We start from the raw sequence: 21,791 nt of genomic DNA, 5'->3' as shown, positions 1-21,791 counted from the left end.
AGTTTGCATGCATGCAAGGGCACAGTAGCACTGCTTTTGCATCAGGCCAGAACATCTCCATACACAACATTAGTATGCCTCACTTGAAAACCCCAGCACAGCAGAGGAAGGGCTGAAAGGAGGAAGAGCTGAAAGAAGGAAGATGGGGCCAGACGGTGTCCACACTCCTCAGTGCTCTCTGAGGAACATTCTCCTTGAATTCTTACCTCCAGGACCTGAAGCAGAGGATGAAGAGGACAAGGGTACCAATAAAAAAAGATGACAGTAAGAAGTGGTATCTGAGAACTTTCCTCTTCCTAACAGTTTAAGAAAGTGTAGGTAAGGGCAGCACAAACTATTTTCTGTCTCTGCACCATAGAAATGTTATTACCTGCAAGGTCACCTCCATGGAAAGGTTTCTTCATTAGATGGTTCCAAATAGGACAGCCAGCTCATTAGTGCTGGGTTCCTGTACAGACAACTATATTGATCTCATCTAAACTGTATAAGCAGGCTATAGAGGATTTTTCAATTATTTTTCTAACGGTTAACATTGCCAGTGCTTTTGGTTGAATCTTGTGATGTTCTCAGGTCCATTAGCTGAGGAGCTAAGCTCTGTGCTTCGCTTATCTGATCACTCCATGGGTAGTGTTCTGCATGCTGCTCCATCTCTCACCCAAACACCACCCATCCCCATTTTACAGTCAATTACCCCCAGTAACAATGAAGAATGCAGCAAGATGACAAGGATCTCCTAAATGGGACAGGCACACAGACAGCCCCTTTCCTGCATATGTTAAGCTACTTTTCTTCTTGTTAGTCTGATGTTTCTTCGCCTCCACTTTCCACTCAAGCAGAGGGTTGCAAGGTGCTGGAAAACAGCTTTGCTGCAGGAGCTCCCGTATCAATAAACTCCTCACAGTTGCCATCATTACAACATCTTCCTCAAATTTTATTAAATGCTTACAAAAAGAAAAAAGAAACCAATGCAGGATGCAGTAAATGGAAGCAGAAAGCACACTGATGCAGGAGAGAGAGAAGCTGCCCTCCCTCCAGGAGAGCAGAAACAAGATGCAAAATTATGTTGACATTAGAAAAGGGTAGGAATAAGAATACAAAGAGGGGATGGGGGCATGCTAACACCATGACATATGAAGACATGGGAGAGTTCAGAAACAGCCCTTGAAGCTGATTTACAGACCACAGGCCCAAGGCCAGAGCAACACTCTTTAGGGGCTTAGTTTCCCCATGTTCACAGCAAGCTCTGACCTCTTCAAACAACTCACTAGGATGCCCTTTCACTGAGGCAGCTTTCAGTGTAAGAACAGCCGCTGTTTCCCAGTTATCCTGTCCTCCTTCAGGAGCACTGCGGGTGGACTGTCAACATGCCCACCATCACTGACATTCAGAAAAAGTGTTTCAATCACTGGCACTGGAGCCTGCAGGTTAGGAACAAACAAGTCTCTTTCACAGAGAAAGGAGCTAATACTAGCAGCCAGCACTCCTTACCTGGGAAAGGAGACTTCCAATCCATGTTAGGGAGAGGAAGGCAGCAGCTATTCGAAACAAAGCTGCTATTGATACTGTCGAGACTGAAAAGTGGCAGGAACATTTTGGCATGAGTATGTAACTGTGATTAAAGGATGATCTGGGAAATAGAATAAAAAAACAGGACTAAGTTGAATGTGATTTGATGTACACATAATCCCGTAGATGGAAATCCCTCAAAGCAGATGTTGTAGAGGGATAGAGGCTGCATTGTAAACAGGGGAAGACTTTACCCACAGCTGGCATCAACACAGTGACAAGTGGTCCTTGCAGTCCCTCGCGCTCAGGTTATGCCCACTGCTTTCCTTCCAAACACTGATTCTTTTGCCAGGTTTCTGTTGAGCTCCATCTCTCCCACCACCAACCACCAAGAACCACAAAGGTAGAAGTTCTTCATCACATAGCAAAAGCCCTGACAGCTCAACAGATCCCTCTCTTCCAACACTTGGATGGAAGAGAGGGAGCAGAGCACAGCCTCCCATCTCCATAGCAGAGCCAGATTGAAAAAAAAAAAAAAAAGGAAAAAAAGGAAAATGAAAAAAATGCCAGAGTCACATTGAAGGTTATAACAGGGATAGGCTTTTCCAGCTGATCTAGTTCCTTCCATCCATCCGGAGGCAGCATGGGGTATTACTCATATCCTGAGAACAGTCAGGCTGTACCAAAGCAGGCTGGCATCAGGCAGAAGAGAAACATCCTTCAATTATCTTCTATGGAGCAGAGGAAATAGTGGCATTGAGAGTTTCATCGAGCCAGGACCAAGCTCAGCTGCAAGACAAGAAATCAACAGGTTTATTCATACCATTTGGCCTGCCACCAGCCATACCCTGGGCTGTACAGAGGCTGCATCTTGACAGCAGTTACAGGTGGTTTTGTCCCACCCATGTAACAGAGCCCTGTGAAACATCCCATAAAGCTTCAGCACTGCAGGACAGCCAACCGTGCCACGTGCCCACGGCAGAGGAGGTGCTGAGGGCTGCGCACCCGGAAGAGGTCACGGCTGCCCAGGAACATAATCCTGCCCAGCCATCTCCTCCCAAGAAGGAGGAGATGAGCAGGTTTCCTTCCAAGCCTGACAAAGCCACTGAAATGGAGAGCATGCTTCTGCAGCCTCCGGCAGCCATAGCTCACTGCTTGGGACCATCTGCAGCAGTATCGGATTCCTGCAGCTCTCCATCTGCTCCATGCATAACAGCTGGTGCAGCCGAGGGGCTCCACGTGCAAATGACTTTTCCATCACGTGATAAATGACTCCTCCATGCTGACACCCTCCCCACCATTCCTACTTTAAGGTTGATGCAGAGAGAGTGAAGTTCAGGAGAACAGTTGGGCTCCAAAGGTGGGCGACCTCCCCTCCACCCACAGACATTCAACCAGTAGCAGGAAGCTTAACCCTTTGAAAGCTTCTTGACTCAGCTTCTAGCTCAATTTCCTTCCAGCTTATCACAAACACACCCAAGTTCCCATCCAGTTTCCCCTGGATTATCAGCTCTGGCCTTTCCAATGGCAATAAAGCAAGTCTGTCTGTCCCTTCGCTTTTGCTTCGCTATGCAGCAAGAGGGAAGATGCTCACAAGTCTTGCTCATTGCAGAATTTCTCCTGAGCACAAAGCTCTGAAGGAGACTCAAACAAAGCCAAGCATGACAGAGACGGCAAAGAAATTAAAAGCTGATTTCCTTTTTTCTGTCTCTTAGCATCTCTCTGCCTCACTAATCAAACACAAAGATGCCAGCACAGTCACATGCCATGGAAGTTACCACCCACAAGTTCTCCAGGGCCACAGAACAGCAGGTTTCAAGTAAGATGAGATGCTGAGATGGTAGCAAAAGTGATTGAGAGCACTAGTGTAAGACACCAAAAATCTGAGGCTGTAGGGCATAAAGCAGCCTTGAACTTTGGGAACAGAGGGAAACCCTTCCTAATGCATGCAGATTATATCTAAACTTCTTACTCCAAGAACCCCCGTGCCCTCCTCAGTAGCACCTGGTAGTCTGCAGCAAGTCCCAGGCAAAATCCTGCTATGACCTGTACAGGAAGCTGCCTTTTTGTGGGGTACAGCAGCCCATAGAAAACACTCAAACAGGTCATCAGTATTTGGGAAGTTCACTATCCTGCCTTTTCAATATTCCCAACACAAGCCTGATGCAGATCAACCTTGTAATTCTGGTTTACTGGTGCTGCTAGACCACAGCTCATCTTGTAGGACAGGCTGTCCATGGGACCACACTGAACAGGAGCAGATGAAATCAGTCCACAATCAATCCTAACAGATGTATGTAGTAGCTCACCTCGCAGCAGATAAAAATCACACAAGCAATTACCAATTCCTACACAATCTGAACCACAGCAGTGATGCACAAAAGCAAGTATGCACCTCTCCAACTGAGGCATTTTGACTTTCTGACCCAGAAGAATCTAGAATATCCACAAGGCTAGGGAGGAGAACAGGTATATGATAAACGAATGGGCTCTCAGCCTTTATTTCAGGCTAGTGCAGACTTGTTTCTAAGAGTAGCTCCTGGAATAGAGCAAGTCCTAATCCCAGCCTTGTGCCTAAGGCATGATGCTGATAAGCCACTGGGAATGCCCAACAGTTGTCACCCCCAGCTGGCATAAATCCCCTCTGAGTCCCCTCACCAAAACAAGAGGAGGATTCTCATGCCTGTAGCCAAAATAAATCCTAGAATCACAAAATAGTTTGTGTTGGAAGGGACCTTTAAAGGTCATCTAGTCCAATCCTCCTGCAATGAGCAAGGACATCTTCAACTAGAGGTGGTTGCGCAGAGCCCCATCCAGACTGACCTTGAATGTCTCCAGGGATGGGGCTTCTACAACCTCCCTGGGCAACCTGGTGGAGTGTTTCACCACCATCATTGTAAAGAATTTCTTCCTTATATTCAGTCTGAATCCACCCATATTCAGTCTGAATCCACCCTCTTTCAATTTAAAACCATTACCCCTTGTCCTATCACAACAGGCCCTACTAAAAAGTCTGTCCCAAATTTCTTATAGGAAAAGTATAAGAAAAGTTTTAAGTACTGAAAGGCCACAATAAGATCTCCCTGGAGCCTTCTCTTGTCCAGGCTGAACAACCCCAGCTCTCTCAGCCTCTTCTCACAGGAGAGGTGCTCCCATCTGGACCTGCTCCAACAGGTCTGTGTCTTCCCTGTACTTCAGAAATCAGTTGGTAGAAGTACCACTTGCTAGAAATTTCCTATGTCCAGCCCATCACAGCCTATGCTATGGATCACAGCTCATCCACCGTGGTGAAAACTTCATCTTGAAGGCTTTGTGCCCCAAATGCCACCTCTTCAGTGCTTTCATTTGCTGCTGCATTTGTTGGAGTTGGTTTGTTCTGGGTGGTGGTTAATTTGGGGAGTTTCCGGTTGTTTGGAGTTTTGTTGTTTAATAGCAGTCATCTTTCCATGCCCATCCACAATCAGTCTTGTCAGATACACCAAATGCGTGTTCAGTACAGATCAGCTTCCCAGCCCAGTGCTGACAGCAGCACTGCAAGCCCAAAAGCAACACTGAGCAGTCAAGCACAAAAAGCTGTTCTGCACTTTTGAGAGTCGAGTTATATTCTGGATAGTTTTCTGCAGAGCAGGAATGCTACACACCCACACTAACCAAAGCAGGTTAGGAGCCACCAGGAAACAAGCAGAGCCAGTAGTCCCTCTGGGCAGCCCAGACATCATCCCACCTCCTCTTCCTTGTTTTGGGATGCTCAGTTGCATCCCACATAGGGGACTAAGGGGCTCAGTGATTTACGCCTAGTTTCACAGCAAAAGTCAGCAACTCTGTGCTGAGTGAGAACCAGAGTAGAGTCAGATTTTCTTCTGTGGGCTGTCAAAGAATCATTGCAGGTCAGATGCTGAGTGTTTGGTGCTCCCCAGCCTTGTTCAGGAAGAGAAAGAAGAGAAGAGAGACTAGTTTCATCTTCCTATCCCCAACACAGACCCTTAGCTCCACTCTGTAGGTAATCTAATTGGTGCTCACCAGAAAGGATTTGGTGGCAAGTTAGCAACAGAGAGCAGTTGTGCATCTCCCCAGGAGCAGCACAGTGTTGGCTAAAGGTTGTCCAGCTGCAATTGCCACTGGGGATAAGACCTGACTCAGATCACACCCCATTTCCGTTTCACTGAAGAATGAGTGATACAGGCAGGACAGTGGCAATGCTCCCCAATGGAAAGGGAAAACTAGGCTTTAAGTTGAGTGCAGGAAAAGATTGCTACTGTGCTTGGTGCAACAAGGAAATTACAATCAGAGTTAGTTTTGTGACAAAGCACTAACTTGCCAGATAAACACAGCTTTTTAAAGCCCTGCATTTCACAGGGATGTCTTTATGCCAGCTGAAATTAATCAAGGCCAGTGCTGATTTTGATTCAAATGACACATGTAGTTTATGACTTATGTTGTACATTACATTGTATCAGAGTATTAATAATGGGAATTTTGAAAGCCATGAAGTGGTATCAGTTTATGGCTCTGGAGAATGTTTTAAAGCTTCAGAATTTCAGACCTGCTCTGTTTCTCTTGACAGTTCCTTCTAAATTGCATTAGGAGTTGCCAAGACACAAATGTCTGGGGTCCCAAGGAGCTCTCACTGGCGTTTGCTCTAACACCAGGATAGAGAAGGCTACAGATTCAGTAGTACTGCTTCCCTCACTACATCTCTACATCTACATCCACACTACCACATCCCCCATCTATATCCCGCACTACTCTCAAGACTGGATAAGGGTTCCTTGGGAGATTAAGGAAACCAAGACAGATGCTTTTCTTCCACAATTCTGACTCTATAGTCATAGCTTTTGGAGAGAGGGAAAGGAGGCCTTATGTATGAATATTTCAGATATAGCCCAACACTAAGCCCATGTCAACTCCAAGATTTTTGTTTTCTTTCAGGAGATGCCAATGCTGATAACAGTAACATCCTCCACCCAGCCTGCTCCCATTCACCACCACCACCACCTTTCTCCCCCTCCCACCCTGCCAAAGCCCAGTAAGGACAACCTGCAGCTCCAGCGGCTGCTGAAGAAGGCAGCCAAGAAGAACGCTATCCGAGCGTCGGAGCAAGCCAAGTCCTTTCGGTCCAGCCTCTCACCTGTGAATGAGGCCAGCTCTGACCTAGAGCACAATGACAGCGCTCCCCCAGCGGAGACCCTCAAAACCACCATGCCTGCCTCCACCAGCCTCCCAACCCGACTCTCCATCAAGCCCATCATTCACCGCATCCCCTCCCCTTTCCGAAAGGGCAAGCCTTTCACACTGAAGGTCACTGAGCAGAGGCGCATTGCCGAACACCTCATGCTCACAAACTCGCCAGCTATGCCCCTGCTGCACAGGCCAGAAGCTCCTGAGGCTCCACAACATCCTGAAGGCACGGACACCCACCTTCCCTCTCTACATGACCCTCCGGCATCCATTTTCCCCCAGCCTCCTCCTACCAGCACACACAGTGAAGAAAGGGCACCAGAGGTTACCTACATCACCAAGGTGCACACTTATTTCCACAGTGTCAAGCCACCCAGAGCTAAGACAGCCACATCAAATCAGACCCAAGGAACCATCAGCCATGAAGACAACAGGCTTTCTTCACCAGCACCTGAAACAAGCTGCCCTCAACCATACCCAGGGCAGATACCTACCCTGCTCAATGACAGCAAGGCCACATCTACCACACTGGAGCCTCCCCTCCTTTCTGCTGCAGAGGCAGAGCAAGCTCCTAGGCCTGCTCTTACTAAAGATTCCATCAAGACCTCTTCACCCAAGCCCAGCATTGCCAGTGGTCAGACTGATAAGCCAATGACCCATGGAAGCAACACTGAAATGTCTGAATCAGAGACAGCACCCAAATTACCCAAGCAAGACCAGGACATCCAAAGACCATCAACACCCAGCACTCCCTGCATGCAAGCACACCCAGCAACAGAGACCCCAGAACAAGCTGACAGTACCAGTGCCACCTCCACAGACACCAAAGCAGAATATGTCATTCAACCTCAGTTGACCTCCAGCTTGCCAAACACCAGCCCTCCCCTCAAAGCTGAACCAACGCTATCACCAACAGAAGAAGCAAGACCTCCCGGAGCTAGTGCCAGTGGCTGGCATCGCCTCAGGAAGCACTTAATGGTGCAGCCAGAAGCACCCAGCTTCCCAGAGTCTGAGCCAGAAAAGTTGGGACAGGAGGAAGAGAGCAAGGAGAAGGAGGAGAACAGCTCTCAAGCAATCATACAAGACTGCAGCCTGTTTAAATCAAAGGCCACAAGGATGTGGGATGCTATTTTATACCAGATGACAGTCAACAAGGAGAGGAAGCAGCAAGCAGAAGAGAAGAAGCTGCGAAAGGAAGAAAGCATATTTCTTCCCCGCCGCTTACCCATCCTTCTACACAAGCCACGTTTTGATGCCCGAAAACTGAGGGAACTGGCTACCAGACCCATGACAAAGGTTACCACTGCTTTTGAGGTGAGCCGGTTTAGACCCAAAGCAGCTGAGGAGCACACCGAGAGCTTTAACAGAACAGCATCAGGATGGTCAGCCAACTGAAGCCAGGCTGCTTCAACAGGCCCACATCCCTGGAGGTTCTTACATGGCACCAAGCAAGAGAACACCTATGACTAAGGTTTACTGCCCAGAGCCAAGCATAAGGAAAAAATAAAATGAAATAAAACCCCTTCAAGCCAGCAGCCTCATGCTGTGGGTTTAAGGATTACTCTCCATGTGTATATAAACTTAAATGCATAACATACCACATCCACAAGTCATGAGCCAGGAAAACAAACATACACATGCACTTGCTCTAAAAAAAGCAAGCAACAGCCACTGTACACAATAGCACAGGGAAGAGAAGGGAGGCACACAGTGAAGAGGACAAACAGCCTCTAGGAAAAGCTCAATTTAGAGGAGGATGGTGACATTTGTATTTATTTTGTTGTGTTTATTTAAGACCAAGATAAATTCTAGAAAGAGAAGCAGCTGTAGATAAGACAACATGAAGGAATCTGTGTCACTCCACATCTCCTCTAGAGAATCTTAGAAACCGAACTCCAAGAAGATACACATCTCCAGCTTCACCACTGAAAGTGCACCCCACACCATTCACCAAAACCAAGGTGGAAACTCATCCTTCCACCACATGCACAGACAAGGGACTCCATAAGATATCCTTCCAGCTCTCACATAGCGGTTCCCCTGCCTAAAAAAGAATGGACATCATCATTTGATGTCTGCCTTGCTCAGTCTACTAAAAGGTAGTGCACAGAGCAACAATTTCATTGCAGTAAATCAAGTTTTACTATTTATTTGACCATGCTTTTAAAGTACAGCTGGGGGTTAGTGTTTTCATGATAACCAACAAGAGCCTCTGTAAGCATGTGGGTATCCAACTATGTATTTAACAAGGTGCTGTTTTGAGGGGTTCTGCTAACCCCAAGTAGTCTTGTTTTCAGGGGTAACATCATGATAGTTGTGTACCTACTGGTGCCTGATGTCTTGAGAAAAAGCATATTTAAAACAAAATCCCCAACTCTGCCCATCCACAGAAGACAACTGTGCTTTCCTTCATTACAGTTACTCTTTGCATCTCCATTGGCAACAGGCTTATGAGCATGAAAGCTGGAGATCAGCTATTTCTGTTTCACAAGGAACTCTGTCATATGCTGGGATGTTCCTACACAGCTAATATAGAATTGCTATGTTTAGTCCAAATAAGAAACTTGATACACAGCTCTTTACATTCTCTTCATGCGCAGAGGATATGGAGCTGACCAAAAATTTCCCCAAGCCCAACTTCAAACAGACTTGGAAACAAAACCAAGAGCCACTTATTCTTCTTTGAAGTCCTCCAATTTTGTGATTATGCTATAAGAAGAGCTCAGTTATCAAACCTTCCCTGAAGTTTTCACTTTGCTGATCTTATTCTGTTTTGCAACCCCTTCCCTATTCCAAGAAAATAAAAGAGAAGGAAGAATAAACCAAGTATCTAAATTTTGGACTTCAACATCCCAGTTTTCCAAGAAAAAGCTGAAAAGAGGTAGGTTGGAAATGCACCAGTCATCATGAGCGGATCCCAGGTAAGCCTCTGCAGGATAATTCAGCATGCTGCAAGAGAAGGCTATAAGGACAGCAGCAATACAAAATCAAGAGGAGTGCAGCATAAAATATGTAGAATGCCTAATGCAGATAAAGATGACCTTACACACAGTGATAAAATGGCACTTTCATGTAGCACAGCTAGATGGATGTCTATGCACGAGTCTGCATTTACAAGATCACAGCACCAGCATGAGGCAGAACAGCCAATATTGATTACCCTTGAGAAACTAAGTGAATCCAGCCAGAGAAGATGGTTTCAGAACCAATTCTGCTTTAATCCACTTTGTCCTGCAGTGAGGACAACCACCCAAAACAAAACGGGGATTCTCACATAAGGCTTATGTTTTGCATCTGCTGGGCTTCCCACCAGGCTGCATCCACAATCCATCCCTACTGCACAGGGATGGAGACTGGCTAGTGAGGGGAGCAGCTCCCACAGTGGGAAGCAGAGCAAGGCAGATCTGCTTGCATGGGTTAGTCCTCTTGCCCCAAGAGTGAAGGGCAGGGGCATAGGCAGGCATGGCTAGTCCTGCAGAGACAGACCCTGGCATGAGAGCACCACAGAAGAGAGAACAGATACCTGGAGACAAAAGATTTCCACTAGCAGCTCTGCACTGGGACTCAGTGCAGCATTTCCCAGCCCAAGTTGCCATGCTGAGCAAGGGAAGCGGAATGCCACTGGGCACAGAGTTTGGTTGTTTTCAATGTCAAACTGCCTCAGGCAGCTGCTAAGAGACCAAATTACCATGTAGAGAAAACCTGCAGCCTGTTCAGAGATCTTGCAGCTCATGAAGAGAAGGGAAGAGGAAGAACTGTATACCTGTGCTCAAGCAACTAGAAAGCTGATAAGGTGGTGTTGAGTGAGAGACATGAGGGTGAGGCAGAAGGGTTTGGGAGCGGAAAGGCAACCACAAAGGGATCTGGCAGGATGAACATAGTTAAAGGGGGTTGGAAAGGAGCTGGGACCTCACAGCACACAAAACAGCTAAAAACCCAAGAAATGAGCCAATATCCTTCAGCTATTGCAGTCATTTTGCTATTCAGAGTCAAAAAACCTTACTTGTGAATGAGCCCATAGGGCAGCAGTGTTCTGCCACGGCTATTTCGAGCGCTGGGTGGATCCTAAAGGACATCCCATGACAGTCAATGGCCTTTCAAGAAAGGATGCTAGAGAAAGGGCAGAGTCACTTGCCTTTGAACTGCTTGCAGGAGCTCAGGTAGGGCAAATAAAGCCTGCTGACATCCTAGCAATGCCTATTTGCTATAAAGAACTAAAGCTCAGTAGGATCCCACTCGGTGCATCAAAGCAGACTTCAGGAAAAAGACTGATCAAAAAGACCTTAAAATATGTTTCTGAAAGCCATAGGCAGAGAACCAAGTTGAGGATATAAGTCCTGTAGGCTCCTCCTTCACATCTAAAACCATAGCTTTGGCCAGGCTTGGGTTTGTACTGCTGCCCATCTCAAAGTGGCGTTTAAGAGACCTCCTGTTCTAAATGGGCACCACAAAAGGGGAAAAAACCTTAAATCAAACAACAAAATGTGCTGCACTCAGAAGCCAGCTTCTTGAAAGAAGGAAAGGGGAAAAAAGAAAAAGGAACATGGCTTCCAGAAGAATTCAGAGACAAAAGGTGGCTTGTAGTACACAGAGCTATTTATAAGCTTGGCTACGAAATAAAGCTTCTTTTTTTATAGTAGGAAAAATGAGAATGAGCTTGTTTTCACCCCCAACAACTTCCTCTCCTCTCACTGTGCCAGATGCTGCTCAGTTGGATCCAACTAGTTATCACAGCCCTGTACAACATTCCTCCTTATTGCTGCAACCCTCTACTATCATCCACTCAAGATAACACCAGGAAATCTATTAACATAAACATAATATGAGCACGAGATCCAAAGACTGTTTCAAGAGGGCACAGAAACAGCAACCCAGCTCTGCTTTCCCCCTTGCTGCACATCAGAGGACAGTCCTTTCTGCTCTGTTGGTCTATCCAGCACAGCAGATGTGCATGTCCTCCCCACTACAACCCTATTATAGACTGGTTCTAAGAGGTTACTGAAATCAGTAGAAGTTCTTCCCCTGATTAATTCCGTAAATCTGGGAATTAGACCCCAGAAGCATCTGAATTTCAGAACTGTATCAGATCCCATGCTCAGCCAGAATGACCTTCAGCTAGCTACTTATCCTTGCAACATAAGAGAGCATAAGAAAAGACAGCAGATAGAGACTGTTCCTTTGAACTAGCAAAGGCAAGCACATCTTCACCCAAACAGCAGTAGCTAAGGGACTTACTCTGCAGATTAATTCAGGTATCGAGCTTCCTAGCAGCATCAGAAAGGCAGAGACCAAAACAAACCCCTACTGTGTACTCACTCCTTCCCAGCTCACAAAGTCAGGCGCTTGCCCAGAAGCAAGGCTCCAGCTGTTACCATACGGTACCTTCCAACTCACCCAAAGCGTAGCTGGCAGAAATAGCCCCAGTGCCCTGCCAGAACAGCACCAGGAGCTTGTAATGCAGTGCAAGGTCATACCCCACCTACCTGGTTAATGAGTTCTCCAGGCATGCTATTTCTCTGCAGCATCATCTATCAACACCTTCTTGTACTGGCCATGGCCTGTTGCAATGAATTTATACTTTTTGCCAGGAGTGGACTGAACAGGAGAGAAAGAAAGAGCCAAAGTCAACAATTTTCTCTCTCAAATAGACAGGCAAGATTAAGTAACTGAAGTCAGAGGAGCATGTGATATGGTTGTCTGTAATCCCACAGGACTTTGAGACAGCCTACCCTGTACTCCCTTCCTGCCCTTCAACGTAAACTCCTTGAGCAGACCAACCTCCACTTTTTACAGGCATAAGGTAACACAGCAAGCACAGGATGCGTACTATTAGCAAAGGGAAGATGCAATGCAAGGCATCATGAGGGAGGGCTCATCTAAAACCCAGACCTCCCAAACCAGAGTTAATTTCACCCATGGAAAAAGCTAGTTTCATTTACCACATACTGGCAGCATAGTGACCCAGGAGCAGGCAAGATGCTTTGATCTTCCTCTTCCAGCCTGGAAAGTTTGAACAGCAGCTGCTTGCTGCATTTTAAAAGGCATTCCCACAGACATACTGTAGGCACAAAACATCAGATTCATCTGCAAGTATCGATGCTGCTGTAGATTCACTTCCACTTGATTTTGCATGGTTTTTTCTACTCTCAAGATTAAAAGCTATAACAAGAATAAAGTAACGCACCTATGCGGTTCAATTTGAGCCTAGAATGCTGGGGCTTCCAACGCATGGGCCAAGAGCAACATATTACTCAAGAGATCCCTCAGTGTTATTACTTATACAATGGGGTTTGCCCCCATTTTCACTAGGGCTGAAGCGATTGCTGCTCACTGTTGGGACAAGCTTTTAAGGTAAGCAATGGCATTGATAGGTACTGCTTGTATCTATCCATGCAGTTGCATGCCTACAGAACACCACCATTTTCTCAACACTTCCAACCCAGTCAAGAGCTCTATTCTTTTTCACAACAGATCAAGTACTTTCATGCTCACACAGATGCTAACTCACCTTGGTACTGGTCTCCGGTTTGGGACTGCCCTTCTGTTCCCAAAGGCTTCTTTTACTCACAATGTCTCCAGCCACAATATCCTGAGAAAATTATGCTCTTATTAGTATTCTCTGCTAACATTGCTGAACATGATTTTGTTCACATATCTTTCAAGCCCACGTTTGACTTTTTTATTTATAATAATCACATCTTCTGGCCTATGACAAGAGCAGCTAAAACCCATGACTATGAAAACTTCTTCCTATTACCAGTATACCCTCTGTTTTCCTCTCTCACTCTCTTCAACAAAAGCCTGGATCAGAGATCCAAGATGTTTATTTTCTTAAGTTCATTAAGTATTTAAGACATGTTAACATCAAGCCTTTTTTTATGTGGAAGGAATTTTGCTCACATAAACACAGATTTGCAACCAGTGTGTTACAGAATCAACCTCACTCAAAATGACCAGAAAGTGAAATTAAGAGAGCAATGCGTTATACTCTCTGCTTTTTTCAAGTTTACAAGATTTATCATCTTGGTACAAGATGCAGCTTTGTACTCAACAACTGGAGCTCAGCCCTAGCCCTTGCAGAAGACATACACATTCTCCCCACCAGCTGATTTGATTCCTAGTTCTAAATAGAACCTCAACCAGCATCACAGAGGATTCCCTAGGCATACTACCAAGGAACAACTTGGGATCCTAGCACAAGTGAAGCAAAGCTCTGAGGTATGAGGCCTTGCATCCTGAAGGAGAAAATTAGATCTCTAATATAGATATCTTTAAAGCTGGTACCAACAACAAGCTAACACAAGTGTAATGCATATTGTGCCCAGAGGCCAGTTGCTCTTCCCCTACACAAGCAACACAAGTCCTGTAAGTGCCATACCTTACAGGGCAAGGACTTCACGGCAGACTGAGCCGTGACCTCTCCAGTCTCCCAGAGGCTTTTTGTGCTGGCTACCATCATGCTTGTGGTGGGAAGGTCAAGAACAGGTTGCCGAACAGGTTTTGGAGCCTTTGTGGATGTCTGGAAAGTAAATGGAGAGAGATTACCCTCAAGGAGCATGTGCTTTCTTTCCCCACCCCTGTAACTGGAGGTACTCGGGGATGAGGGATTGTAAAAGACAGCTTATAGGGTCTTGCTAGCTCCTGCCAGATGCTCCCACCCTTTAAGCAGGGAACATGCAGAAACTGGGATAGGACAGCTCATCAAAGAAACCTACTTTATGCTGTGGAAGGAGACAGAGACAGGAGAAAGGGCTGCTCCCATCTAAGGTGAGACCGTTCAGTTGTCCCTCCCCAGATGGTAAGACTAAGAGGCACAGTAGGAAATCAATGTCTAGCAGAGAGGGCTCCATGGAGACTGGGGACAGAGACAACACAGCAGCCCACCTCAATAGCCTGTGTGTACTGCTCCAGCCTGTCATCAATCTTCGACACAGGGAGGGGCGGCTGACTCTTCTTTATGCTGTTACTGGAAAGCAGAAGAGAGAAGAGTATTAAGGTGGTCCCCCAGCGCTTCAAGGAAAGGGAGGACTTTCAGGGCCACAGGCAGCCTCTCACTCCTGCCCTACCCAACAGGGGGACCTTCCAGCATGCTCCACTTGCAGGAAGGGACCTGCTTTACCCTGAGATCAACCCTAGAAATACCTTTTCTCTATTGAGCGATTCAGCGACTCGGTTCTGTCCGTGATCTAAAGTGTGAGAGAAAAGACAAAGACATTACTTTTGCCTACGGAACTCAGATGGATGTAAGTCACCTCCACTGACCATAATTCGACTATTTCTCTGCTCTAACTCCTCACCCAGATTTTGTTAGAAATGCCTTGTCCAATTCCATGTCCCCACACTGGTTGGAAGACACTGTCATCCCCTTTCCTTCTCCCTTCCCAGGCGGGTGAGCAGAATCTCACAGTTTCAGGCACAAAACAACAACATGCACCTTGACTGACAGCTGAAACAGCAACCAAGACCATTTTCTCTATTCCCTCTGCCCAAGGGCTAGGCATCTTTCTCAGACACTTGGTTTTCTAGACAGACACAACAGAGAACATAGCAAGTGTGGAAAGACAAGGGGGAAAAACTAGAGGTACTGCCAGCTAAGCCTGTAGAAGAGTAGCCAAGCTTGAGAGCAGCACAGGTACGAGTTACATTGACTTATCCACACCAGAGAAGCACACAGGGCAAGTCAGCACATGAAGCCACCTGCAAGGCAGCCCTTCAGGTCAAGCCATCGGGAAAGTGAGTTTTGCATAAGAGGCCCCTGTGCAAGAACTCTTTGGCCAAAGCAAAGGAAGGCAAACACTTCCTAACCACCGAGTAAAGGAAAGCTGAAATGTTCTCAGCTAAACTGCACAGCTTTTGCATGCCCCCCAAAACAAGGATACAGCGAGAAAAATCACTTTCAAGTTAAGAGGGAGCCTTTTGTCAACACCACCTTCTACAGAGCCAAGGAGCAGCAACCAAGTAACAAGGAGCCTTCTCTCCCTGTATAACTGCTGTCTGTGCCATGGGAAACATCACCTACCAAGTTAGCAGATAGAAAGTAGCACTAGGCGCTCATTTTAAGATGCTTTCAGGATGCCAGAGCTAAATTTTACCTAAGCAGAAGACAAAACGGTGTCACAGAGAGCATACATTTAACAGCTGTGCTCAAGAGCACAGGGACCATTAGAGATGAGCACAACCATCAAAGAGTGCAACCCTGGCTGATAGAGATGCACTAAGAGTCGTCACTCTGCAGGGTCACAGCACAGCATCATGGCAGATATCCATCCCATCACCCAGCTTTTCCTGCTGGCCAGGCTGTCTGCCTGCTGCTAGGTTACTCCTTTGCTTGGTGCCATGAGAATTATGCTTGTCTCTGAGCCATGAGTCCAGAGACTGGGTTACTCATTCTTCTGGGACATTGATGGGCAGGCTGGCACCTCATGGGACATAAAAGCATCCAAAAGGTGGAATCTGGTAGATCCCTGCCTATACTTCAGCTGTTCAACCACAAGTCAATGAGATATCAGTAGGAAGAAGGCTTGCCAACCCTGCCAACAGAGAGATGCTGTGCAGGTGCAAACCACCCACAGGTGCTTCCAAAATGTCATAAATGATCATCAAGTTACATAGAAGGGTCTAGGAAAGGCTGTAGGTGACAGCAGATCTCAGCACAACAGCCTAGGTGTGAACAAACTTTTCCTAAGCTATTTGGAGACCACCTCCCCATGCCTCATAGGGCAATGCCTTGCCGTGAGAGTCATGCGTTTCTCTGGTCCAAAGCACTTTCTGAAGGTCAGAAGAAACCACAGTTGCTCACTCAGCCAACCTTAAAACTCATAATTCAGAAGAAGCCTGGGACAAAATGGGGCTGATACAGTGCTTCACCCCTGCCACCACACATCTATTTCAGCCCCCAGGCCACACTGGCCCTCTGAACCCCAAAGAGCTGCCTGCCTCAGATGTGTACCTGGCCTCCACCACCCATGGCAAATGCTCTCATCTTTCTACTACAAGCAGTGTTTGTGCTGAGCGATCCTGTGCCAAAACACCTCCTTGGTGGTCAACACGTCTAATTCTTCGTGTTCACATAAAGCCCTCCTAGCTGGGGTGTAAAGATCCTCCTTCCTTTGAAAGGATCCCAAGCTCTTATTTTTCCTGGACTGCTTTACATTAGGCTTTGTGTACTGATGAGCTCTGACATCACCATTATAAAACAGAGACTATATTTTTAAACCTTCCCCAGGGCTAATCCTAGCAGCAGCAGGTAAGCTAAGAAAACTATCTGTGTTTTGGGGTTGTAATGACAGAACTTCCAGCATATAAAAGGTGTTGGAAGTGTTTCTCATATTTCCCCACCAGTCCCACTCCAGGGATGTGTTTTGACCACCCCACCCCACTTTTCAGACCCAACATTAGCACATGGCCTGCCTCCAAACCCAGCCCTTCTCTCTTTTTATTTGACTTTAAAAAGGCTTCTCCGTAAAGAGCAAGAATCTGTAAGAAGGTTTCATCATCTACAACCATCAATCTGTTTACTTTTGCAAGAGGGAGTGCTCATAAAATCACTCCCTCCAGCTAGGAAATTTTGACCGAGAAGCAAAGAGCACAGATCTAAATGTAAGAAAGCAAAGATACTAACAGCAGATTAGCAGGCTACACAGGCTTCTCACTATTTCCCTCATTGATATAATCAACAAGCTTAGAGCTTACAAAGACAAAAAGCCATTCACTACAGAAATCACTTATCTGTATCTATTGTATTTAAAAGGACATACATAGAACTGAGGATTTGCAGTAAGTGCAAAAGAAGTCATAAGATGCAATTCAGGTGGTGTTAAAAATGGAAGCTTTGCAAGAGCATCAATGCAGAGAGATGTCATTGGGAAGGACTCTACGCTTCACAGATCCAGAATCCCAGCTTGTTTAAGGAAACTTAAGTCATACTTTCCAATTTTATTCTAAGTAAGATTGGGAAGTTCCAGTGCTTTGGTTCTGGGGATTTTTTGGGGAAGGGAAATTTAGTTTTCTGATTAGGTTCACATGTAGTTTTTGACCAAATGCACAAGCTGAAAGCACAGACATCTTTCTCAGTATTACAATATTCCCTGGAGTCCTCAATGAACTTTAGATTTTTATGGTGATTGGCAAAGTATACACAGAGACAGTTACAGTCTCCAACAGCTCAAGCAAGAAAAGAGGAAGTTAACAACCAAGGAAGATGAGAGAAACAGATCATATTATTTGCCCCAGCCTGTAGTGGGAGTGGGATATCGGGATTCACACCCTGCACTGCTGTAAGCCCTGGATCCTCTTTCCTCATCATTAGTTAGGTGCTCTATTGCAATAGCTGTCATGCCTCTAATGGGGCCCCAGGAACACAAACCTTGGTGGAGCAGACTAAAGTGTGGTCAGGGCACAGCTCCTCCTCTTCCAGGCTAGCAGAGCTTGGGGCCTTCTGGCGTTTTTCTGGTATCGTTTCTTCTTCCTCATTTCTCCTTCTCTTCTTTTCCTGATTGCAGAAAATGAGCAAGCCAGAAAGTGAGCTGGTCAAACTGCTTACTATGCAACAAAAGTGACTTTTGCCCTGTCCCACAGGCTTCCTGCTTTACACTAAACAAGCACAGGAGCAAAGAAACTTTGAGTTCACATTATCTAATTATAAAGCATCCAGGAAGCAGCTCATGTGTCACATAGCGGGAGGGAAATCTGAGAAATTCTGCAGGTTCAGGGTTCCAAAATTATATGGGAAGAGGTCCTTGCATCAATCAGTAAAGATTTTCTACCACTATTCAGGATAGCAAAACATGAATTTCTCTTTTAGAGGCCACAGGGAAACAGAGCAGCTGCCTTTAGAATGAAGGGCTAGAAAGAGCCACACCGTTCAAGTGTCAAAAGCATACTAGCCTCAGCAAGTCAAAATCTATGAAATCATTTACAACAACAAAATCTACTTGAAGCTCAGTCGCCCTAATGGACTTGCACACCATTCAAGTTCCAGCTTTGTCTCTCTCACTAACCAGGAATGACACCTTCTCAGAAGAGCAAAAAAGAAAACCTCATCTGGGAGCAATGCAGTATTTAGCAATGCATCAAGACAAAGTGCTCCGAAGGTGCAACAAAGACTGGGGAGGGAAAAACAAGTAGTAAAACTTAAATTTGAGCTCTAAAGAGCTACTCACTGCTCACAAAACCACAGGAGAAATAGTAGAACTTTGCTTCTTGGTATTCCGGGGACATGACTAAACCGCCACACACTCTGGGAGCAAACTCACTACCTTTGCAAGAGGCCAGAGGCTGCCTACAGTGACCTCAATAAGGCACACAAGCAAGAGTGACACTGGGCCCAGGTCTTGCCATGAAGACCGGCCATGTTTACTTGGGCTCTGCAGCCAATGGTGTCAACAGCAGTGGTGAGCTGGGTTCCTAGAGAGCAGCCCCCAGCCACAGCTCTCCCACCACTCCCGGGGAGAGGAGGAGGTCAGCCCCTCCTGATCTCACCTCTTGCTCAGCTCTCTCTTCTTCTTCCTGCTCTTGGACCTGTTCTTCCTCCTGGCACAGTCTCTCTTCCTCCCCAGGAACTACATTCTCCTCCCGGATCTCCTCCGGGCTTTCCTGATCCAGCTGGATCTGCTCCAGTTTGACTTTTGCTTCCCTCACACGACTGTCCTCCTCTTCATATGACTGTCGTGGAGATCTGGAGGGAGAGGAAAGAGGTCAAAGAAGCAAAATACATTTTTTATGAACCTACAGACACTATCAAGTGTGTCAGACCTCTAGAAATCTGGTTTGATCGCTTCCCCAAGTTTACAACTTGCTAAGTGTTTTACACCAGGGTCACAGCCACTTCACGATCCAGTTCCAGGCCCCCAGATGTAACAGCAGTCTCAACACACTCCCACACTTTGAATGTCTGAGTCTCAGCTCAGCTAAGAGCTGTAGCAGATCTGAAAGCATCTGCACCTTTCCACCCCCACCACAGACAAGACCCACAGGAAAACAGAGATCAGACCTCCACTCAGACCCCAAGCACGGAGGGCACTACCAACCATTGCATGGTGCTGGCTCAATTCTCTGCTGAGCTACAGCCTAAGTATCAGGAGAACCAGCATGTTCAGTGGTCCCAATGCACAAACACAGACCCGACACTGCCCACTTGGTTCCCAGCATCAATTCAACTTGGAGCACCAAGCACAGCTTTTCTCTGCCTAAATTCAATTTCCATGTTAACAGAGCCTCTCGCTGGAGAAGGATCCAACCAGTGACACATGAATACAATTCCCAAGATTCCCATTCTCTGCAGCTGAAACTAAACTTTAGGGCAAGGCTGTACAGCCATTCACATAGGGTTTGGAGTTTTTGCAAGGCACAGTGCTTCACAAGCAATGCTGTATCTACATCTGACCCCATGCCTCTGTTTTGCCCGCTGGAATAAATTACACCTCTACTCATGCACTCATGTCATAGCCCAGAAAAACAGAGTCATCCCAAAGCAGGGTTTGTACAAGAGGATTCCTCCTGGTCTCCAAGACCCAGGAGCATGTTTAAGCAATGAGCTTTGTGAAAGCAGAGCAGTCCATGTCTTTGGTCACTGAGTCAATGAGAGCTTGTAACCCCAGAGTTCCCACTGGCTCACAGCCACTCATCAAGGTGTTATTGCCATCTTACTTTCCCTGGCCAGAAAACAGCTGTCTCCTCCTGCACATTTCTTGGAAAACCACCTGGCTTGTGACAGCAAGGCAGGATTGCTGCTAGCAGGCAGCAGCCAAAGCATGAGGCTGACTCACCGCTTCTGCTCCACCAGCCAGCACCAAGGCATGACAGAAAGTTCAAGCAAGGCTTTCCCACCCACCTCTCTGCTGCTGGGAAGGCAGCTCACAGGACAGCCCTCCTCACTGACCACATGGGGAAAAACACTGATGCATATGCTGGCTCACTTGGCTTGCTACTAATCATCCTCCCACGACAGCACAAGCACTGACAGCAAACAGGCTCCAAGTAACTAGCTACTCTCAACCAGGATGCCAGCTATGCCTCCAAGCTGAAGTGCAAGCTCATATTGAAAACTAGGGCCAGCAGATATGGTACAGTCTATAGAATGCCTTTCACACCATAGCAGTGTTATATGAGAGACAGCTAGTCTGACACAGCCCCCACATTCTTGCACATCACCGATAGCATGGATCTCCCTCCACAAAGCAGGGAGCCAGAACCAAAAAGACAATTCACCTTAGCACCAGTGCCCTCAGGGGATGCATAAGCTGTTTCAGTTCCATTCAACAGAGAATAACTGTCTCCACCTCATTTGTATCCGTTCACCTGAATACCCTTCAAATGAAAAAACAGGGTTTGCTCCATATTCAGTTAAGAGAGAACAGAACTGGGAAGCCCTGGCAACAGAACTGCTTGTCCCAGCGTGGGGCATCCCAGCCAGACACAACCTACCTGTGCTCACACCACACAGGAAAATGAGCAAGGACAAAGCTGCTGAAGGGACTTAAAGGGCACAGCCACCCACTAAGGAAGCAAGTCCAGAATTTGCAAGAAGCCTACTCGCAGCAAGCCCACAGAGTCTGAGCCCCTTCAGCTACCTCTCCCAACCAGCCTCTAACCACAGGAGTGCTCTAGCTACAGCCACTATATTTAAAGTACCATCCCTCTCTGATGGGCTCCACCTGCCATGCATGGCACCTCTGCTGCTCAGCACCTTCCTGCCCCACTACAGAACAAATCACATGAAAACTCAAGGAGCAATTTCTGTAGAGGATAGCACAACCCTCCCAGCTAAGCTTCTTTTTAAGTCCAAAGAGGGAACAGCTGCCACCTTTCCTTCTGGACAAGCTCTTCGCAAGGGGGTGGAAAAAAGGCAGCATGCCGAAAAGCAGAGGGGGCTGATTTCTAATTGCTTCCACAGATGTGATAATCAACATCACAGAGAGGTGCTTGAGCAATGCTTCTGGGTCAGGGCTGCAAAGGTGAAGCTTACAGAGTGCTTCAGCTACAGTGTTTGGAAAGAAGTAAGAAAGAGAGAAGCTCTATTTATTTGTTCAGCTTTAAATATTAATCTTAGGAATTTTTTCAGGCTTGGGAGTAAAGAAGAGGCTGTGTCATCACAGGGGAAAAATTCC

The 21,791-nt window shown here is 46.5% G+C and overlaps 1 protein-coding gene across 2 annotated transcripts in view; it reads right to left on the bottom strand.

The window, feature by feature from the left end:
- Positions 1-910: 910 nt before the first annotated feature.
- The window catches only part of LSP1 (lymphocyte specific protein 1), a 51,391-nt gene continuing 30,510 nt past the window's right edge, over positions 911-21,791 (bottom strand). For both annotated transcript variants that reach the window (XM_065682760.1, XM_065682761.1), the window contains exons 4-11: positions 19,165-19,360; positions 18,050-18,175; positions 14,827-14,870; positions 14,569-14,650; positions 14,063-14,203; positions 13,193-13,273; positions 12,168-12,279; positions 911-2,295 (exon numbers count right to left, since the gene is read on the bottom strand). In XM_065682760.1, coding sequence (XP_065538832.1) covers positions 12,193-12,279; positions 13,193-13,273; positions 14,063-14,203; positions 14,569-14,650; positions 14,827-14,870; positions 18,050-18,175; positions 19,165-19,360 — 757 coding nt within the window. In that variant the 3' untranslated portion in view covers positions 911-2,295; positions 12,168-12,192. The remainder of the gene's footprint in view (positions 2,296-12,167; positions 12,280-13,192; positions 13,274-14,062; positions 14,204-14,568; positions 14,651-14,826; positions 14,871-18,049; positions 18,176-19,164; positions 19,361-21,791) is intronic.

The sequence above is a fragment of the Lathamus discolor genome, chromosome 6, assembly GCF_037157495.1.
Source record: "Lathamus discolor isolate bLatDis1 chromosome 6, bLatDis1.hap1, whole genome shotgun sequence".
NCBI classification, from domain to species: Eukaryota; Metazoa; Chordata; class Aves; order Psittaciformes; family Psittacidae; genus Lathamus; species Lathamus discolor.
Note: the sequence above shows the minus strand (reverse complement) of the source record. Positions and strands in the feature narration are given on the sequence as shown.